This window comes from Triticum aestivum, chromosome 5D (genome assembly GCF_018294505.1).
Source record: "Triticum aestivum cultivar Chinese Spring chromosome 5D, IWGSC CS RefSeq v2.1, whole genome shotgun sequence".
Lineage (NCBI taxonomy): Eukaryota > Viridiplantae > Streptophyta > Magnoliopsida > Poales > Poaceae > Triticum > Triticum aestivum.
This window is the reverse complement of record NC_057808.1, coordinates 144,777,726-144,797,029: the sequence shown is the minus strand read 5'-3', so window position 1 is coordinate 144,797,029 and position 19,304 is coordinate 144,777,726. Positions and strand designations below refer to the sequence as shown.

Below are 19,304 nucleotides of genomic sequence, written 5' to 3'. Positions count from 1 at the left end.
TCTGGTCTATCCATGCCTCCCGTTCTTGAAACCCTCCTCACTTTCCGTTCATCCTCTCCCATGAAGCGCCGCCGCCCCATTTCCTATGTCTTCCTGGACCGGCGCTGTCCGCACCCCATCACATTCCCTCTCCTATCTCTCCTAGAAATCATGGTGGGGGTGATTGTCAGGACCCCTTCTGAAGAACCGTGGGGCTGCGCCGTCCAACGACGATGGTCATAGATTCCGCCGGCTAGCCGTTGCCTGAAAGTGGAAGCGGAAGTTGGCCGGAGACCTCAATGGTAGTGCAGCCTTTATTACCCAACGGCCTCATCTACCTGATCTCTAACTCATCCCGACCGACCACAAACGCCGGCAGGGGCAGAGATTTTTGGAGTTTTGAGTTTACACTGATCTCATACGTGGGTTTACACTGGTCAGAGATTTGCCGCCGACCGATCTCAATGGTAGGCTTACACTGATCTCATACGTGGCGTGTTTTGAGTTTCACATATTGGTCTTCTATCTACTGACTGATTAATTCTTACACAGACTTTGCTAGATTGTACAGTAGCAAAGAGAGGACTTGAACCTGGGATGGACCAAGGTTAATCGAGGGAGCATCAAGGTCTGAACGTGATAATTGACGAAATAATTGCACCATATATAGGAATGGCACTGAATCTGTTAGGGGGTCATTGCAATTCTTGACGCGGCATGAGGAGGAGATCAGAGCTGTGGATCAGTCCAGATTCAGAGAATGTGTGGTTGATGGTTTGCACCCGTCCAATTCAACCAAAAAGGCCTGCTATGCGCTGGTCGGCGCTTTATACAGGTACAGTTAAGATCAACTCTGATGTTTCCTTCCTGCTAGACACTGAACAAAGCTGCGCCACACGGCCGGTGCTGTGGTTTAGGATCATACAGAAGTTTGGTATTTCTCTCGGTGTGTTGGCAGATGGAACAATGCAGTAGTGTGGAAGAGGCGGAAGGACAGGCTGCTTTGAATGGGTTGTGTTCGCTCTGGACTGTATACATGGTTATCGTTAATGAGCTGATACCCGAGGCGTTGAATTGTTCTCCGTGCTACTCCCTGTAGCCTTTCCCTCATAAAAATAAGTTTCAATTTTTTTTAAAAAAGTTTTGCTATATTTTCATGCGGGGTGCAGTGGGGGTGCACGGGCTCAGCCTCTACTCTCCCTTATTCGCAAAGTTGTAATAAACTGCGGCAGCTATAAGGTGTTCCTTTTTAGAGCTCATATGTGTGCTTTCTTGCATGTGCACAAGTAGTCCTGGTTCTTAAAATCTATTTTCAAGCTCTTATCTCTGCCATCCGAGCATACTGCCTTTGTTTACAGTGCTAATTTATGGCTGCAACATAGAGTTACTTTTAGGTGGACATCAGGATTTTAACATTGACGATTTAGCGTATATACGTGTTATGACCGATTTGGTCTATAACCGAAAGAGGCCCACCGGGCCTTAGTATTAGGGGCTTGACCCACAAGTTATCTTAGGCAAATTATTTTAGGAAAGTTATCTTATGCTAAAGTTATAAATACTAGTTGTAAGACATCGTTTGAGATTAAGCAATAAAGATAGTTCTATCATATTACCCGGCTCCAGAGAAGCCTGAACCCTAGCCGCACCAAACCCTAGCCGCCGCCGGCCTTCTTCTTCCTCGCGACGGCGCCAACACGCCGGAGCCGCCGCCCTCGCCCCCAACCCTCGCTATTCTGCCCGTATAACCTACGGAGTAGAGCCGGTAGGAACCATAGCCCTACCAATTTGGTATCAGGTACCCGGGTTTCGACCATGTCATCTCCACCTCCGCATCCACCGCCGCCACCACCGCCGCTACCCGTCTACTCCACCACCGCCGCTGCCGCCAACTCCTCCACCGCCGCCGCCTCCACGCCGGGCACCACGGCCTCGCTCCTGGCGGGCGTCACGGCGTCACTCTCGGCGCCGCCCCTCCAGGCACCCGGCACCGCGCCGGGCCACGGGCGGCCACCAGCCCCCGTCCAACCTACGCCGCCGCCATCACCTCCCCCGCAGACACAGCTCACCACGGAGGCAATGGCCGGCGCCCTCACCGACCTCGTCGCCGCGGTACAAGGCATCCGTCTCTACCTGACGAGTCCCTATGGGCCGCCGCCACCACTCCATCCAGCCATGGCCGCAACTCAGCAGGCGCTGCCGTGGTACTCGGTACCGGGGGCCGTCACCGGAGGCTACCCAGCGCTCCCAGCCCAGGAGGCCGCACCGCCGCTGTGGCCACCATGGCCGTCGCAGCTGGCGCCAACCGCGCCACTCGCCGCCACCACGGGGCCGCAGTGGCCCACCTGGACCGCGCCGGCCGCGCCATCCCTGCCAGCGGCCCTGGAGCAGGGTGTTGGGGAACGTAGTAATTTCAAAAATTTTCCTACGCACACGCAAGATCATGGTGATGGCATAGCAACGAGAGGGGAGAGTGTTGTCCACGTACCCTCGTAGACCATAAGCGGAAGCGTTAGCACAACGCGATTGATGTAGTCGTACGTCTTCACGATCCGACTGATCCAAGTACCGAACGTACGGCACCTCCGAGTTCAGCACACGTTCAGCTCGATGACGATCCCCGGGCTCCGATCCAGCAAAGCTTCGGGGATGAGTTCCGCCAGCACGACGGCGTGGTGACGATGATGATGTTCTACCGACGCAGGGCTTCGCCTAAACTCCGCGATGATATGACCGAGGTGGAATATGGTGGAGGGGGGCACCGCACACAGCTAAGGAACGATCCGTAGATCAACTTGTGTGTCTAGGGTGCCCCCCTGCCCCCGTATATAAAGGAGCCAGGGGGAAGGAGGCGGCCGGCCAAGGAGGGCGCGCCAAGGGGGGAGTCCTACTCCCACCGGGAGTAGGACTCCCTTCTTTCCTAGTTGGAATAGGAGAAGGGGGGGAAGAGGAGGAAGAGGGGAAGGAAAGGGGGGGCGCCGCCCCCCTTCCCTTGTCCTATTCGGACTAGGAGGGGGAGGGGCGCGCGGCCCCCTCCTGGCTCCTTTCTCTCTTCTCCCTCGTGGCCCATGTAGGCCCATTAACCCCCCGGGGGGTTCCGGTAACCTCCCGGTACTCCGGTAAAATGCCGATTTCACCCGGAACCATTCCGATGTCCAAACATAGGCTTCCAATATATCAATCTTTATGTCTTGACCATTCCGAGACTCCTCGTCATGTCCGTGATCACATCCGAGACTCCGAACAAACTTCGGTACATCAAAACTTGTAAACTCATAATAAAACTATCATCGAAACGTTAAGCGTGCGGACCCTACGGGTTCGAGAACTATGTAGACATGACCTAAAACCATTCTCGGTCAATAACCAATAGCGGGACCTGGATGCCCATATTGGTTCCTACATATTCTACGAAGATCTTTATCGGTCAAACCGCATAACAACATACGTTGTTCCCTTTGTCATCGGTATGTTACTTGCCCGAGATTTGATCGTCGGTATCCAATACCTAGTTCAATCTCGTTACCGGCAAGTCTCTTTACTCGTTCTGTAATACGTCATCTCATAACTAACTTATTAGTTATAATGCTTGCAAGGCTTAAGTGATGAGTATTACCGAGAGGGCCCAGAGATACCTCTCCGACAATCGGAGTGACAAAACCTAATCTCGAAATACGCCAACTCAACATGTACCTTCGGAGACACCTGTAGTACTCCTTTATAATCACCCAGTTACGTTCTGACGTTTGGTAGTACCCAAAGTGTTCTTCCGGTAAACGGGAGTTGCATATTTCTCATAGTTGCAGGAACATGTATAAGTCATGAAGAAAGCAATAGCAGAATACTAAACGATCAAGTGCTAAGCTAACGTGATGGGTCATGTCAATCACATCATTCTTCTAATGATGTGATCCCATTAATCAAATGACAACACATGTCTATGGTTAGGAAACATAACCATCTTTGATTAATGAGCTAGTCAAGTAGAGGCATACTAGTGACTATATGTTTGTCTATGTATTCACACATGTATCATGTTTCCGGTTAATACAATTCTAGCATGAATAATAAACATTTATCATGATATGAGGAAATAAATAATAACTTTATTATTGCCTCTAGGGCATATTTCCTTCACAGGGTCCTCCACCGTCTCCGCCCAGCCCTAACCTGGGCCGGTCGTCGCCGAGCGGGCTTCCGATCCAAGAGGTCCGCTTCCCGTCGTCACCCTCGCCACTTCCCGGCTGGCTCCACGGGCCGTCCTCGGCCTACCCGGAGGCTCGTCCACCATCCGGTTTTCTGTTGCAGCCCGAGGCGTCGGGCGCCACCGGGGACTACGCCGGGCTTTCCTAGATGGACCGCGCACCATCATCCGCCCTCCGCACCGCCGAGGCAGTGGACAGGGCGCGCCACACCAGCAGCCGCCCCGGTTCGCCAAGATCGACTTCGCCACATACGACGGCTCCGACGACCCGCTTAACTGGCTCAACCAGTGTGAACAGTTCTTCCGCGGACAACGCACGCCTGCGTCGGAGCGCACTTGGCTGGCTTCCTACCATCTCCGCGGGGCCGCCCAGACATGGTACTACGCCCTCGAGCAGGACGAGGGCGGCATGCCCCCGTGGGATTGTTTCCGGGAGTTGTGCCTTCTTCGTTTCGGGCCACCGGTCCGCGGGAGCCGCCTGGCCGAGTTGGGCCGCCTGCCATTCACCTCCACGGTACAAGACTTCGCCGACCGCTTCCAAGCCCTAGCGTGCCACGCGCCCGGTGTGACGGCCTTACAGCGGGCGGAGCTTTTCATTGGTGGCCTTCCCGACCACATTCACGTGGATGTCGAGATGAAGGGGCCCCAAGACCTTCAAACGGCCATGTACTATGCCCGAGCGTTTGAACAACGCGCCCAGGCCTTGACGCGTCCATCCGCGCCACGTGGGGGCCGACAACCTATTCGGCCATCTCCGGCAGCACCGACGCCATCCACGGCCGCCCCGGTGGCCACCCCGGCTCCGACACGGCCATTCAGGCGTCTCACTCAGGCGGAACAGCTGGAACGCCGGCGCCTGGGCTTGTGCTTCAACTGTGATGCGCCCTATGCATAGGGCCATGTCTATCCCCGCCTCTTCTACTTGGAGACGTCCGACGAGACGGGCGAGGAGACTCTGGAGGATGGCCTCGGCGCCCCAGCCCTTGCGGAGACCGCAGCGGCGCCCGTGCCCGCCCCGGCCACCGCCCTCGTGGTGTCCCTACACGCGCTGGCCGGTATCCGTGATGAACGGACGATGCTCTCACTGGTCATGATCCAGGGCGAGCGCTTAGTGGCCCTCGTGGACACGGGATCCACTCATAACTTTCTGCCAGAGACCACCATGCGGCGCCTTGCATTACAGCCCACCGGCGGCGAGCAGTTGCGAGTCACAGTCGCTAATGGTGACCGTCTCCACTGCCATGGGCTCGCCCATGACGTGCCCATCACTATCGGCGGCGAGCACTTCTCCATCACATGCGCCGGCATCGACTTGGGCTGCTTCGACTTCATCCTCGGCGTTGACTTCTTGCGCACTCTTGGTCCTATTCTCTAGGATTTCGATGCGCTGACGATGACCTTCTGGCTGTTGGGCCGCCGCATTCGGTGGGACGGCATTGAGGGTGCCGCACCCTCACCACCCCTCCAGCTGGCCGCACCACCGGAACGGCTGAGCACCCACTCTTGGAGAGCTTCCTACAGCAGCATGATGACATCTTCACCGAGCCACAGGGGCTGCCGCCCGCCCACACGTATGATCACCGTATACATCTTCTGCCAGGATCCGCGCCGGTGGCGGTCCGCCCTTACTGCTATCCGCAGTTGCAGATGTTGGGGAACATAGTAATTTCAAAAATTTTCCTACGCACACGCAAGATCATGGTGATGGCATAGCAACGAGAGGGGAGAGTGTTGTCCACGTACCCTCGTAGACCGTAAGAGGAAGCGTTATGACAACGCAGTTGATGTAGTCGTACGTCTTCACGATCCGATCGATCCAAGTACCGAACGTACGGCACCTCCGAGTTCAGCACACGTTCAGCTCGATGACGATCCCCGGACTCCGATCCAGCAAAGTTTTGGGGATGAGTTCCGTCAGCACGACGGCGTGGTGACGATGATGATGCTCTACCGGCGCAGGGCTTCGCCTAAACTCCGTGATGATATGACCGAGGTGGAATATGGTGGAGGGGGGCACCGCACACGGCTAAGGAACGATCCGTAGATCAACTTGTGTGTCATGAGGTGCCCCCCTGCCCCCGTATATAAAGGAGCAAGGGGGGAGGGGGCAGCCGGCCAAGGGAGGGCGCGCCAGGGAGGAGTCCTACTCCCACCGGGAGTAGGACTCCCTTCTTTCCTAGTCCAACTAGGAGACCTTCCATGTAGTAGGAGTAGGAGAGAAGGAAAGGGAAGAGAGAAGGGAAGGAAGGAGGGGGTGCGGCCCCTCTCCCCCTAGTCCAATTCGGACTAGGCCTTGGGGGGGCGCGCGGCCTGCCCTAGGCAGCCCCTCTCTCTTTCCCGTATGGCCCAATAAGGCCCAATACTTCTCCCAGCGAATTCCCGTAACTCTCCGGTACTCCGAAAAATACCCGAATCACTCGGAACCTTTCCGAAGTCCGAATATAGTCGTCCAATATATCAATCTTTACGTCTCGACCATTTCAAGACTCCTCGTCATGTCCCCGATCTCATCCGGGACTCCGAACTCCTTCGGTACATCAAAACTCATAAACTCATAATATAACTGTCATCGTAACGTTAAGCGTGCGGACCCTACGGGTTCGAGAACTATGTAGACATGACCTAGAACTATTCTCGGTCAATAACCAATAGCGGAACCTGGATGCCCATATTGGCTCCTACATATTCTACGAAGATCTTTATCGGTCAAACCGCATAACAACATACGTTGTTCCCTTTGTCATCGGTATGTTACTTTTCCGAGATTCGATCGTCGGTATCCAATACCTAGTTCAATCTCGTTACCGACAAGTCTCTTTACTCGTTCCGTAATACATCATCCCACAACTAACCCATTAGTTGCAATGCTTGCAAGGCTTAAGTGATGTGTATTACCGAGAGGGCCCAGAGATACCTCTTCGACAATCGGAGTGACAAAACCTAATGTCGAAATACGCCAACCCAACATGTACCTTTGGAGACACCTGTAGTACTCCTTTATAATCACCCAGTTACGTTGTGACGTTTGGTAGCACCCAAAGTGTTTCTCCGGTAAACGGGAGTTGCATAATCTCATAGTTACAGGAACATGTATAAGTCATGAAGAAAGCAATAGCAACATACTAAACGATCAAGTGCTAAGCTAACAGAATGGGTCAAGTCAATCACATCATTCTCCTAATGATGTGATCCCGTTAATCAAATGACAACTCTTTTGTCCATGGCTAGGAAACATAACCATCTTTGATAAACGAGCTAGTCAAGTAGAGGCATACTAGTGACACTATGTTTGTCTATGTATTCACACATGCATTATGTTTCCGTTAATACAATTCTAGCATGAATAATAAACATTTATCATGATATAAGGAAATAAATAATAACTTTATTATTGTCTCTAGGGCATATTTCCTTCAGTCTGCCACTTGCACTAGAGTCAATAATCTAGTTCACATCATCATGTGATTCAACACCAATAGTTCACATCGTCATGTGACCAACACCCAAAGGGTTTACTAGAGTCAATAATCTAGTTCACATCGCTATGTGATTAACACCCAAAGAGTACTAAGGTATGATCATGTTTTGCTCATGAGAGAAGCTTAGTCAACGGGTCTATCATATTCAGAGCCGTATGTATTTTGCAAATATTCTATGTCTACAATGCTCTGCACGGAGCTACTATAGCTAATTGCTCCCACTTTCAATATGTATCCAGATTGAGACTTATAGTCATCTGGATCGGTGTAAAAGCTTGCACTGTGGTAACTCTTTACGACGGGCTCTTTTATCACCTCCATAATCAAGAAATATTTCTTTAGTCCTCACTAAGGATATTCTTGACCGCTGTCCAGTGATCTACTATTAGATCAAAATTGTATTCCTTTGCCAAACTCATAGCAAGGCATACAATAGGTCTGGTTCACAGCATAGCATACTTTATAGAACCTATGACTGAGGCATAGGGAATGACTTTCATTCTCTTTCTATCTTCTGCCGTGGTCGGGTTTTGAGTCTTACTCAATTTCACACCTTGCAGCACAGGCAAGAACTCTTTCTTTGACTGTTCCAATTTGAACTATTTCAAAATCTTGTCAAGGTATGTACTCATTGAAAATCATATCAAGCGTCTTGATCTATCTCAATAGATCTTGATGCTTAATATGTAAGCAGCTTCACTGAGGTCTTTCTTTGAAAAACTCCTTTCAAACACTCCTTTATGCTTTCCAGAAAAATTCTACATTATTTCCGATCAACAATATGTCATTCACATATACTTATCAGAAATGTTGTAGTGCTCCACTCACTTTTTTATAAATACAGGCTTCACCGCAAGTCTGTATAAAACTATATGCTTTGATCAACTTATCAAAGCGTATATTCCAACTCTGAGATGCTTGCACCAGTCCATAGATGGATCACTGGAGCTTGCACATTTTGTTAGCACCTTTAGGATTGACAAAACCTTCTGATTGTATCATATACAATTCTTCTTTAATAAATCCATTAAGGAATGTAGTTTTGACATCCATTTGCCAAATTTCATAAAATGTGGCAATTGCTAACATGATTCGGATAGACTTTTAAGCATCGATACGAGTGAGAAAATCTCATTGTATTCAACACATTGAACTTTGTCAAAAACCTTTTTCGACAAGTCTAGCTTTGTAGATAGTGACACTACTATCAGCATCTGTCTTCCTCTTGAAGATCCATTTATACAATATGGCTTGCCGATCATCGGGCAACTCCACCAAAGTCCACACTTTGTTCTCATACATGGATCCCATCTCAGATTTCATGGCCTCAAGCCATTTCGCAGAATCTGGGCTCATCATCGCTTCTTCATAGTTCGTAGGTTCATCATGGTCTAGTAACATGACTTCCAGAACATGATTACCGTACCACTCTGGTGCGGATCTTACTCTGGAAAACCTACGAGATTTGGCAGCAACTTGATCTGAAGTTTCATGATCATCATCATTTACTTCCTCACTAATTGGTGTAGTAATCAGTGGAACTGATTTCTGTGATGAACTACTTTCCAATAAGGGAGAAGGAGCAAGGCGCAAGCTCGGCCTGCGCTACGCCGGGCCCTTCCCTATCTTGGAGCGCATTGGGAACGTGGCCTATCGTCTTCAGCTTCCAGCCCTCGCTCGCATCCACGACGTCTTCCATGTGGGGCTGCTCAAGCCTTTCCGTGGCGAGCCACCGGCGGCTCCTCCGGCGCTTCCTCCCATCGCCGATGGACGCATTCTTCCAGAGCCGGCAAAGGTGTTGCAGGCACAGCTTCGTCGTGGCGTCTGGTTCATCCTCGTTCAGTGGACAGGCCTTCCGGAGGAGGAGGCTACTTGGGAGCAGCGTGAAGAATTCCGCCAACACTATCCAGATTTTCAGCTCGAGGACGAGCTGTTTGCGCAGGCGGGGAGAGATGTTATGACCGATTTGGTCTATAACCGAAAGAGGCCCACCGGGCCTTAGTATTAGGGGCTTGACCCACAAGTTATCTTAGGCAAATTATTTTAGGAAAGTTATCTTAGGCTAAAGTTATAAATACTAGTTGTAAGACATCGTTTGAGATTAAGCAATAAAGATAGTTCTATCATATTGCCCGGCTCCAGAGGAGCCGGAACCCTAGCCGCACCAAACCCTAGCCGCCGCCGGCCTTCTTCTTCCTCGCGATGGCGCCAACACGCCGGAGCCGCCGCCCTCGCCCCCAACCCTCGCTATTCTGCCCGTATAACCTACGGAGTAGAGCCGGTAGGAACCCTAGCCCTACCAATACGAGTCTATGTCAATCACTCATCAAGTCTGCTCATAAAACAGCTAGGACTGTACCACGTTCACACCTTTTTTTAGGAACAGAAAAATTGATTACCCAACAGCCACAGTACATTCTGTTTGCATCAATGGTCGCAACTTCAACATGATGTCGTCTATTGCATCAGGTCACCTTGGGTTCTAGCTATGGCAGTGACCTCATGGGGGAGAGTGTTGCAGCTCATGCCAATCACACTGATTTTTTTAGGAGGGAATATAGCGGTTGAGCCCCACCTCGGTGCATCCCTGTTGCGCCCCACATAAAAACATAGGAAAACTTTCAAGAAAAATGAAACTTCCTAGGAATGATTATGAACAAATGCTATAGATGCTAACAAAATTTTGTGGTCAAATTATATCCGAGGAGCTCTATACAAAAGAAGATACAAATTCTTCTCAAACAGTGCACATACATTTTTTTATTTTTTTTGTACCGAGTTCCTCGAATGTCATTTGACCACCAAACTTTGCAAGCACATATAATATTTGTTCATAATCATTTCCACAAAATTTCAAAAAAATTGGAAAGTTTTGCTATGTTTTCCTTTGGGGGTGTAGCGGGGTGCACCAAGTTGGGGTGTAGAAAAACCATTCTCTTGCGAATAATCAATAAGATTGTTTTACATGTACAGGTAGCTCGGCGGCCGGCTGCTCCTGAGGACTTGAGGTTGCTCTTGAACTTAGTCTCTTCGATTGCTATAGGAGAGAGGGAGGGAGAGAACATAAAAAGCAATTTGATTGAGACAATGCAACAGGAGAGGGGGAGAAAAGGGATCGCAGTTTGATCGTGGCATCATAACAGGAGAGGGAGAGAACATAGAATGCAATTTGATTGTGAGATTGCAACGGGAAGGAGAGGGGGAAAGGCTATTGTTTGATCGTGACAGCAGGAAAGAGGGGTCAGGCATGGGGGAGGGAGAAGTTTAATGTGACGTATCCAGAAATTATAGGTACACCTTAATAAGACCAATATGAAGTGAAATATAACACAACTAAATGTATAATTACAAAAAAAACACAACTAAATGTATGAGTTAATAATATTCAAAGTATATGTTGGTTGGGTGGGGGTGGTGAGCCGGATGCATCACTGATAGGGGTGGCGAGCTTGGATTGGGACGCTTGCTTTAACGGTAAAAAAGCAAACAATACATGATGTGCATGTTGATTCTGAAGGTATATCCCGTTGCAACGCACGGGCATTTAACTAAGATGAGGGAGAGAGACTTATTAAGATGCGAACAATGTGAATTATAAAACACTATACGGTGGGGTTGAAAGTGGGATTGCGAGCTGGCTATACCATTGACAAAGGTTGTACACTTAGATTTGCATGCCAGAGATAGCAGGTCAAGGAGGTAGAAGGAGGAGAAAGAAGAAAACTGATTTTAGCAATAGAAAGGCCGACAATATCATCTAATGCTAGCGGTAAAAAATACGACAGTGTCATCTGATGTGCATGAGGATCCTACATGTATATGTTAGCCATAATTAGTATTGAGCCAACAAAATATGTATGCCCATGTGCAACGCACGAGCACTTACCTAGTTGACTTATTACAAACGGACTGCAGATTACTTCCAAACCATACGTGCACCATTATTACCAAGGAAACTATAATCGACCTACCTAACTAGACTTATACTCCCTCCGTACCGATGCATAACTCACATTACGAAAACCAAATAATCTCAAAACTCTTACCACCTCCTTTTTTGTTTTTTGTCAGAAAAAGAAATCAAGTAAATAATCTCAATGACAAAGTTCGATTTGTCGAGCCATTTTGACCTTTCAGCCGTGGAGGGAGCTATCGGATGGGATTCCACTCACGCCACTGTGGGAGCTAAATCCAGGTGGATCAGGACAGATGCGCCAGCATTTTCACCGACCCAGAACAAGATGGCGCATCCGTAAGGATGCCCAGCTCTAGAAATGCATCTCCGGGGACTTCCACTGGCTCCTCCAGCTAGAGGGTGCCCCTGGTGGCAGGCCTGTTGGCATCACTCATCCAGACCCAAAGCTTGAAACAGGCAGTCTCCTCTTCACGCTTGTAGGCTTGTGTTTGATGTGTTTTTGTGTTTCTTGCTTTCAGAATTTCTAAGTTTAAATTCAAATGTTTTTTTCTTTAAGTGCAAATTGCATGTCCATGTTTGATATTTGGATGTATGCCAAGTCCGGTTCCGCTGTTTGATGTGTTTTTGTGTTTCTTGCTTTCAGAATTTCTAAGTCTAAATTTAAATGTATTTTTCTTTAAGTGCAAATTGCATGTCCATGTTTGATATTTGGATGTACACGTACGGGCATGCACCAGCTAATCCTTGGTTGGGCTCCACGTGCATGCATGCACGTTGATTTTGCCCACGTACCAACCAGCGTATATTTGTGGATTACATGCATGGTATGAGCTATATCACTCACGTATTTGATCAGGTATGTAGCTAACTATGCAGATGTAGAGGCTCGGTGCAGCTCCCGTCGACGCCTCGCTGAATCGTACATACGCCCGGACGACCGCGCGTCAGTTTCAAATACATGTATACCGGCGCCCTGGATGGCGCGTATTTATACATCTCCAAATACCGAGTATTTAACCAAAAACTATCACATTTGCCGGAAACATGACAGAAAACTACCACTCTACGTTTTTGTGCGAAAAACTACCAAATTTGGACTAAACCGTGGCAAAAAACTACCAACTCGGGAAATCGCTCGCTTCGCCCGCGCTAACCCCGTTTCTGACCGGTTGGGCCCGCGAATCAGTTGCCACGCTGGCGAACGGACGGCCGCCGCGCGTTGACGGCCGTTAACGGCCCGTCCGCTGTCGGAACGGCGCCTGTCGGTGGGCCAATAAGTGAGAGCGAGCTCAGCCGCTCATTCTCCTCCTCCTCGCTCGCTCTCACTCGTCCTCACTCCATCCTCTCCCTCTCCCTCTCCCTGGTCCTCTGACCTAGGTCAGCCTATCACCGTCGCCGCCGCGGCCATTGCTGCCGGTCGAAGGTGAGGATGCCATCCTGGTATGACGAGGACAGCTCGGACGAGGACATCAACATGGTTTCATTGGATCAGCAGCTATTTGTAAGTGCATAATGGTGGAACAGAGTTAGGGTTAGGGTTAGTTCATCCAAATTGGAGATTCCAATTTGCTTTTGGTTTGATTCGAAGTTTCTTTTGCAGGAAACCCCTGACACTGTGGTGGAACCATCTTTCTGTGGTTCTTACACTGAATCTGAGCCGACGTGCATGATGCATCATCAGAGGCCGAAGAAGATGGTGGCTTTTGAAGGTTCTTTGACTGGCAGGCGTTTCCTGGGTTGTCCTATGCAGCAGGTATTAAATCTTGAACGCTAACTTGTTTTGCTGGTGGAGATGTGTGATGTGTTTTGCTGCTGGAGATGTGAGATGTGTGGTGCAGCATGTGGTGCAGAGATGTGTGCTGCAGCATGTGGAAGCTATATATGAAAGTAGATCTTTAGTTAACTGAATTTAATACATGACTGAACCTGATAACACCTACAAGCAGATATCTTTAGTGTATTACGAACCTGAGAATATAGTTGTTAACTGAAAAAGAACAGAGTAGGTGTTAACTGAAAAAGAACAGAGTAGGTGTTAACTGAAAAAGAACATAGTTAAATGAATTTATATCTACTGCTAAATGTAGTTGTTAACTGAATTTATCTCTGTTGCTAAATGTAGCTGTTAACTGAATTTATCTCTGATGCTAAGTCAGGTGCATATTGATGTAAACAAAGGGTTTCAGTTAAATGAAATGACTTTATGACTTTTGGTTTCTGTACTAAGTTTGTTACTAAGTGCTTTGTGCTTAATTATAAATAATTGCTTCTGTAGGATGAAGGTGTGAACTGTGGGGTTGTGGAGTGGGTGGATGGTCCTTGGCCAGAGATTCTACAAAGGTGCCTAACCAGGATTTGGGACATGTATCATGAGCAGAACTTGGGCAGGGTGAATGACAAACAAGCCCATGAGAAAGAGGTGGCCAAGCTACAGAAGGAAATTGATTTCCTGTCAAACAACTACAGCCAGTTGGTGGAAGATGTATCCAACCTATTTGACTATCAAGATGGCAAGATGTCTCATGACATGGACTATACCAGTCAGGCAATCAATGAACTAGCTGAGAAGAAGAAACAACTTGAGGATCAGGCAAAGATTGAGTTAAGTATGGAAAAGCTGAAGCTTGCCAAGGAGCAAAGGTGCATTCTTCAAAGCCAAGCAGAGATCATTCAGAACATGAGGAAGGCCATGAAGGAAGTGGAGGGGGACAGGGACCTACTTAAGCAAGAGAAGAAGAAGTTAGAGTATCTTATTGCTGATCTGCTCAATGCTGGGCATGACAGCAAAGCTAAGCTGGAGAGGATCAAGGCAATTATGAATGAGTGAAGTGGTTGGTTTGTGGGTTAAGTAATTAGTAGGCCTATATATATAGCTGGCCTTGGAATGTCATGCATGTTAGGTGTATATTTTGGGAAAGTTTCATGTGCTTTTAGAATGGTATGAGGGAGGGAGGTATTGCTATGGTTTAAGAACTACTTGGTTTTATCTATGATGTAATGACTATTATGTTAAGACCCACTATGCTAAGTACTCATGCTAAGTTAAGTAAGTAAGAATGTTTTATCTATGATGAGGTTGTTTTACTCTGCTTATATCATGTGTGATAACTGACAGTAGTGACATAGTTGGAAGTAGCAAGTAACATATATAGCAATTAGCTTAGATAGTCTGACAAATAACTTAACATAGATTAGTCTGACATAGATAGATAGTAGTGCCATTCATAGTCTGACATAGATAGCAACTACTATTAGATAGTGCCTGACATAAAGATGAACTACTAGTAGATAGTGCCTGACGAAACTGAACCTAGGAACTTACTGCACTTAAGAAAGTTCAGGATTGACGAAACTGAATATTAGTGCAGCAGTTCACTCCTCCTTCTTCAGCATCTTCAGGCGGTGCGAGCGGCGCACCGCAGTCACGGCCGCCCTCTTCTTCTTGCCCGACGCCGGCTCCAGCACATCATCCTCACCGCCATCTTGTTCTTGCTTCACGACGACGCCGTCTGGGAGATCGTCCACCTCTGGCAGCGCATCCACGTGGATTGGGCGGTTCCTATCCCCCTCCACGGCGTCGAGGACGGGAGCCAGCATCTGCAGTTCAGGCTCGTCGTCGGAGAGGACGACTACCTCATCCACCTCGTCGTCAGAGTCGTCAGAGGGCTCGTCACTGGACTCGTCGTCAGTGGACTCGTCGTCAGAAGACTCGCCCTCAGAGTCGTCAGAGGGCCCAAGGACCCATGGATTGCGCCACTCCCAGTAGGCGTTGTTGATTGGGGCTGGGACAGCGAGGACGGCTTCGGTGATGTCGTCCGCGGCGGCCGGTGGCGTGGTGGATGAGCGGTACATCCACCATCTGGCGCGCTGCCTGGGGTCGGGGGAGCGCTGCACCTCGCGCATCGCCCAGAGCAGAATGGTCGGCGCCGGGATGGTGCGGCCGGCAGGGAAGGCGCGCTGCTTTTCAGCAGCCGTCATCACCTTCACGAGGCCGCGGGCGTGGTTCCTGAGCATCGCGATACTGGGGAACCAGCGCACGATCTCCCTGTACTGCGCCCGGATCTCCTTGTTGTTGCCGGCGAGAGCTTCGATGGCGAGCTGCCATTCCATGGCGACGGCGGTGGCGGTGGTTGTCGGCGGTGATTTCGACAGGAGAGAGGGGGAAGTGGAGTGGGCGGTGCGAGCGACGAGTGGGCGAGTGTGCAGAGGGCGTGGTGGGTGGACACGTAATAAAGTAGTAGAATCCGAAACGACTGGTTTTAATCAACGCACGCTCACCACGCTGCCGGCTGCTACGCACGCTGAAAAGAGGACGTGGCTAACAACATATAATAAGTTTGGCCGATACTAGTCAAACAAATCACCAGCACTAGCCCATTGGTATTGAACGTATAGTTACAACCAATTGGTCCTGGGTTCGAGCCCTAGGCCAGACTTTTTTTGTGCAGATTTTTTTTCGTACAATGAATTTGGCAATAAGTTCTGTACTGTAGAAATGGCAAAGTAAAACAAAAAAACAAATCAAAACAAATCAGTAGCACTTAGCCCATTTGTATTGGGCACAAATAAGTTCACATGTCACATTGTCCAGAAATTAGTAGCACAACACACATTTAGTAGCAGAACACAAACTTAGTAGCAGAACACAAATAAGTAGCATACACTCAATAGTTTCCACTAGCATTGAAATAGGATGCAAACTTGCTAGGAGGTTTCCTCTTCCTCTTGCCTGCCAATATCCCTGGTTCTCCAGTGGATGTTCTTGGTGCATTGAATGTTCTTGTAGATGCTGATCCTCTTGTTCTTGCAGCTCTTATTGATGCAGATCCTGTTGCAGGTGCTGGTGAAGACCTGACTGCTCCTGCTGAAACTGTTGATGTTGAACCTGTCTTATTTGCTTTAGGAGGTGGAGCTTATGATGCTGGCATCTGTGTAGTTTGGTGTTGAGGTGGTGGTTGTGGAGGTGGATGTGTAGCACTAGAACTAAAAATTTCTCTATTCTGAGCATGACAAAATTAAATCAGTTAGTAAATATACCAGAACTAAAAAAAGTAAACAAAGAATGCATCATTTTTGAATGACCTGGTGTAAGTTCTTTCTCATCGCAAGACTAGGTTTTAGAGCTTTCCCACAATTAGTATATCTGTGGCCTTGTAGACCACAATTGCTGCATGTAATTGTTCCCATCCTGCTTGTGTCCTTTGGAGCAGGCACCTCAAACTGCCCCTTTCTCCTAGCTGTCTGTTTTTTGCCTGCTTTTTCTTTGAACACTGGGGGCTCAATATCAGGAGTATGGGTGTCAGGCCAGAATTCAGGACCAGGGACAGGGTACACTATGTCTTTGTGTGCTTCAATATATAGTGCTTTTTTGAAAAATTCATGCACATAGTCCTCTGGGTGCATGTGAATCTTGCTCATTGCTGCTATTGCATGACTGCATGTCACACCTGTCATGTCCCACCTCCTGCAGTCACATGAGTGAGTAGCTAGGTTCACACAGTACTGATTTTCCTTACTATTAACTTGCCAAATGTCAGGACCTGCCTTGTATGCATCACAAAATTTGGCATACTTCTTATTCTCCTCTAATTTCTCTGAATAGTTGGGTGTGATCATCCACCTGCTGTTCTCTGTTTTTTTCCTAGTCTTCTGCCTTTTGATCATCTGCTTAGTCCTAATTCCTTCAAACATAGTCCTAATTGGTTTGGCCCTAACATCAATGATCATTTTGTTGAAAACCTCACTCAGGTTGTTCACAACAAGATCAGTTTTGCAATTGTAATCCATTGAAGACCTACACCAAGTCTCCTTTGGAATTTTTGAAAGCCACTTCCAGGCATCCTCACACTCTGCTTTAAGCTCTGCCATTGCCAATTCATGGCCATGTTTGGTGAATGAGTAGCTAGCCTGATCTACTAGCTTCTTTAGTTCTGCTCCTCTGAAACCAGCTGACTGAAAATTTGCATATATGTGCCTGAGGCAGTATCTCTGAGGGGAATAAGGGAACACCTCATTTATAGCCTTAAGAAGACCCTGATTGTAAATTTATAACCATGGTCATGAACAAAAGGAAATAAAGCTACTAATAACAATATATATCTGAACTAGTGGCTAAGATAGGGTGCATACCTTTTGCCTGTCAGAAATAATGGTGTAGGTTCCAAATTTGCTACCACTTCCAATGCAACATCTTAGCTGGGTTAGGAACCATGTCCAACTATCTGAATCTTCCTTATCAACCACACCAAAGGCTATGGGGTAGATGTTGTTATTGCCATCTCTTCCTGTGGCTGCAAGTATTTGTTGTCCAGTGGTTAGCTTGATGAAGCAACCATCAAGCCCTGCATCCATACCCAAATTAGCTACCATATATTTACAACAAGATATTTTGAACAAATTGCAGTTATAGATTTACCTATAAAGGGCCTGCAACCATTAAGAAATCCTTGCTTTGATGCATGCAAGCAGTAGAACATGTACTTAAATCTAGGTGTTGGGGCAGGGTTTTCTGGGTCCTCAAATGTTGTAACTACACACCTGCTACCAGGGTTTGTGTCAAGAACTGCTTGTAGGTAGTCCCTCAGTCTATAGTACTGCTCCTTCTGGTCACCTTGTACAACCTTAATAGCCTTCCTCCTTGCCCTATAGGCCACACTCTTTGATACATCAACTGAAAACTTGACTTTACTGTTTTTAATAAGTGAATCCACAGGTGCTCTAGGATCTGCTCTAAGAGAAGGCTCAACTGCTTTGGAAAGCCACTTAGTAGTAACCTTTGTGTTCTCTGCTGATGCTGGACAAATGTGCTCCATGTTACATTTCTTAATGCAAAATGTTCTTTCATGAGCTATCCTAGAGGCACACATGTAAAATTCACATCCATGCTCTCTTTGTGAACACCAAACAATAATTCTTGTTGGAGTGTTCCTGTGGTAGTGAAAAGACCTCAAAGTCCTTATATGAAAATCTCTTAATGCTTCTCTGAACTGGTAAACACTATCAAAACACAAGTTCTTGCACAAGAGTAAATGTGAATTGGGAATTGAGGCGTCAAAATATAGCCTTTCCTTCATCTTTTTCTTACTACTCTTTGTGTTTGGCTTCTTCATGAGGTATGGTAGTTCAACATCATCTACTTCTTCCTCATCACTTATGCCTGCATCACCAGCAAAACAAAACTCATCTGCTTCAGGAAACCAATCTTCAAAACATTTTTTCTCTACCTCTTTGTGACATCTGCTAGTTGGACCAGGATTCTTCACATGTTTGACAATAGCAGTAGTTTGCAATGTTGTATCCTCTTCAGAGACACACACTATTTCCATTGGTTGAACAGCTTCAGCACTCCCATCTGAATGAACTGAATCCTCAGAACAAAATTCAGACACTTCAGTGTCTCCTTCAAAGTGGTTCAAATCTGCCTCTCTTTGAATCCTGCTCCTCTCAAGCTGAGCCTTTCTATCATCTATCTGATTCTGAAGCTCAGATTGCTCCACAACCTTTTTCACACAGCAGCTCTCTTGAGTGTTCATGTAATTCTCATTAGCCGGTGTACTAATTCCAGGTTCAACATTTCTCACAACCCTTATGTTGACTAGCTTGACATGATGAAAAAAGTCCAACATTTCATGAAGACTAGCTTCATTACCTAAATACTTTACTCTGTCAGATCCAATTTCCTCCTCCTTCACATAGTACATATAATCACTGTCCCCATACCCTTCAC

The 19,304-nt window shown here is 47.8% G+C and overlaps 1 protein-coding gene across 1 annotated transcript; it reads left to right on the top strand.

Moving 5' to 3' along the window:
• The first annotated feature begins 12,959 nt into the window (after positions 1-12,959).
• On the top strand, positions 12,960-14,490 carry LOC123124502 (uncharacterized). Its single transcript, XM_044545106.1, has 3 exons — positions 12,960-13,079; positions 13,179-13,331; positions 13,854-14,490. Exons 1-3 carry the CDS (start codon positions 13,008-13,010, stop codon positions 14,403-14,405), a joined length of 777 nt encoding a protein of 258 aa, XP_044401041.1. The 5' UTR covers positions 12,960-13,007; the 3' UTR covers positions 14,406-14,490.
• The last annotated feature ends 4,814 nt before the right edge of the window (positions 14,491-19,304 follow it).

Excerpts from the sequence above, each read along its gene's own strand:
- LOC123124502 (XM_044545106.1), top strand. The coding sequence starts at position 13,008 with ATGCCATCCTGGTATGACGAGGACAGCTCGGACGAGGACATCAACATG. Across the intron at positions 13,080-13,178 it reads CATTGGATCAGCAGCTATTT|GAAACCCCTGACACTGTGGT; the intron begins GTAAGTGCATAA and ends TTTCTTTTGCAG. Across the intron at positions 13,332-13,853 it reads TGGGTTGTCCTATGCAGCAG|GATGAAGGTGTGAACTGTGG; the intron begins GTATTAAATCTT and ends TTGCTTCTGTAG.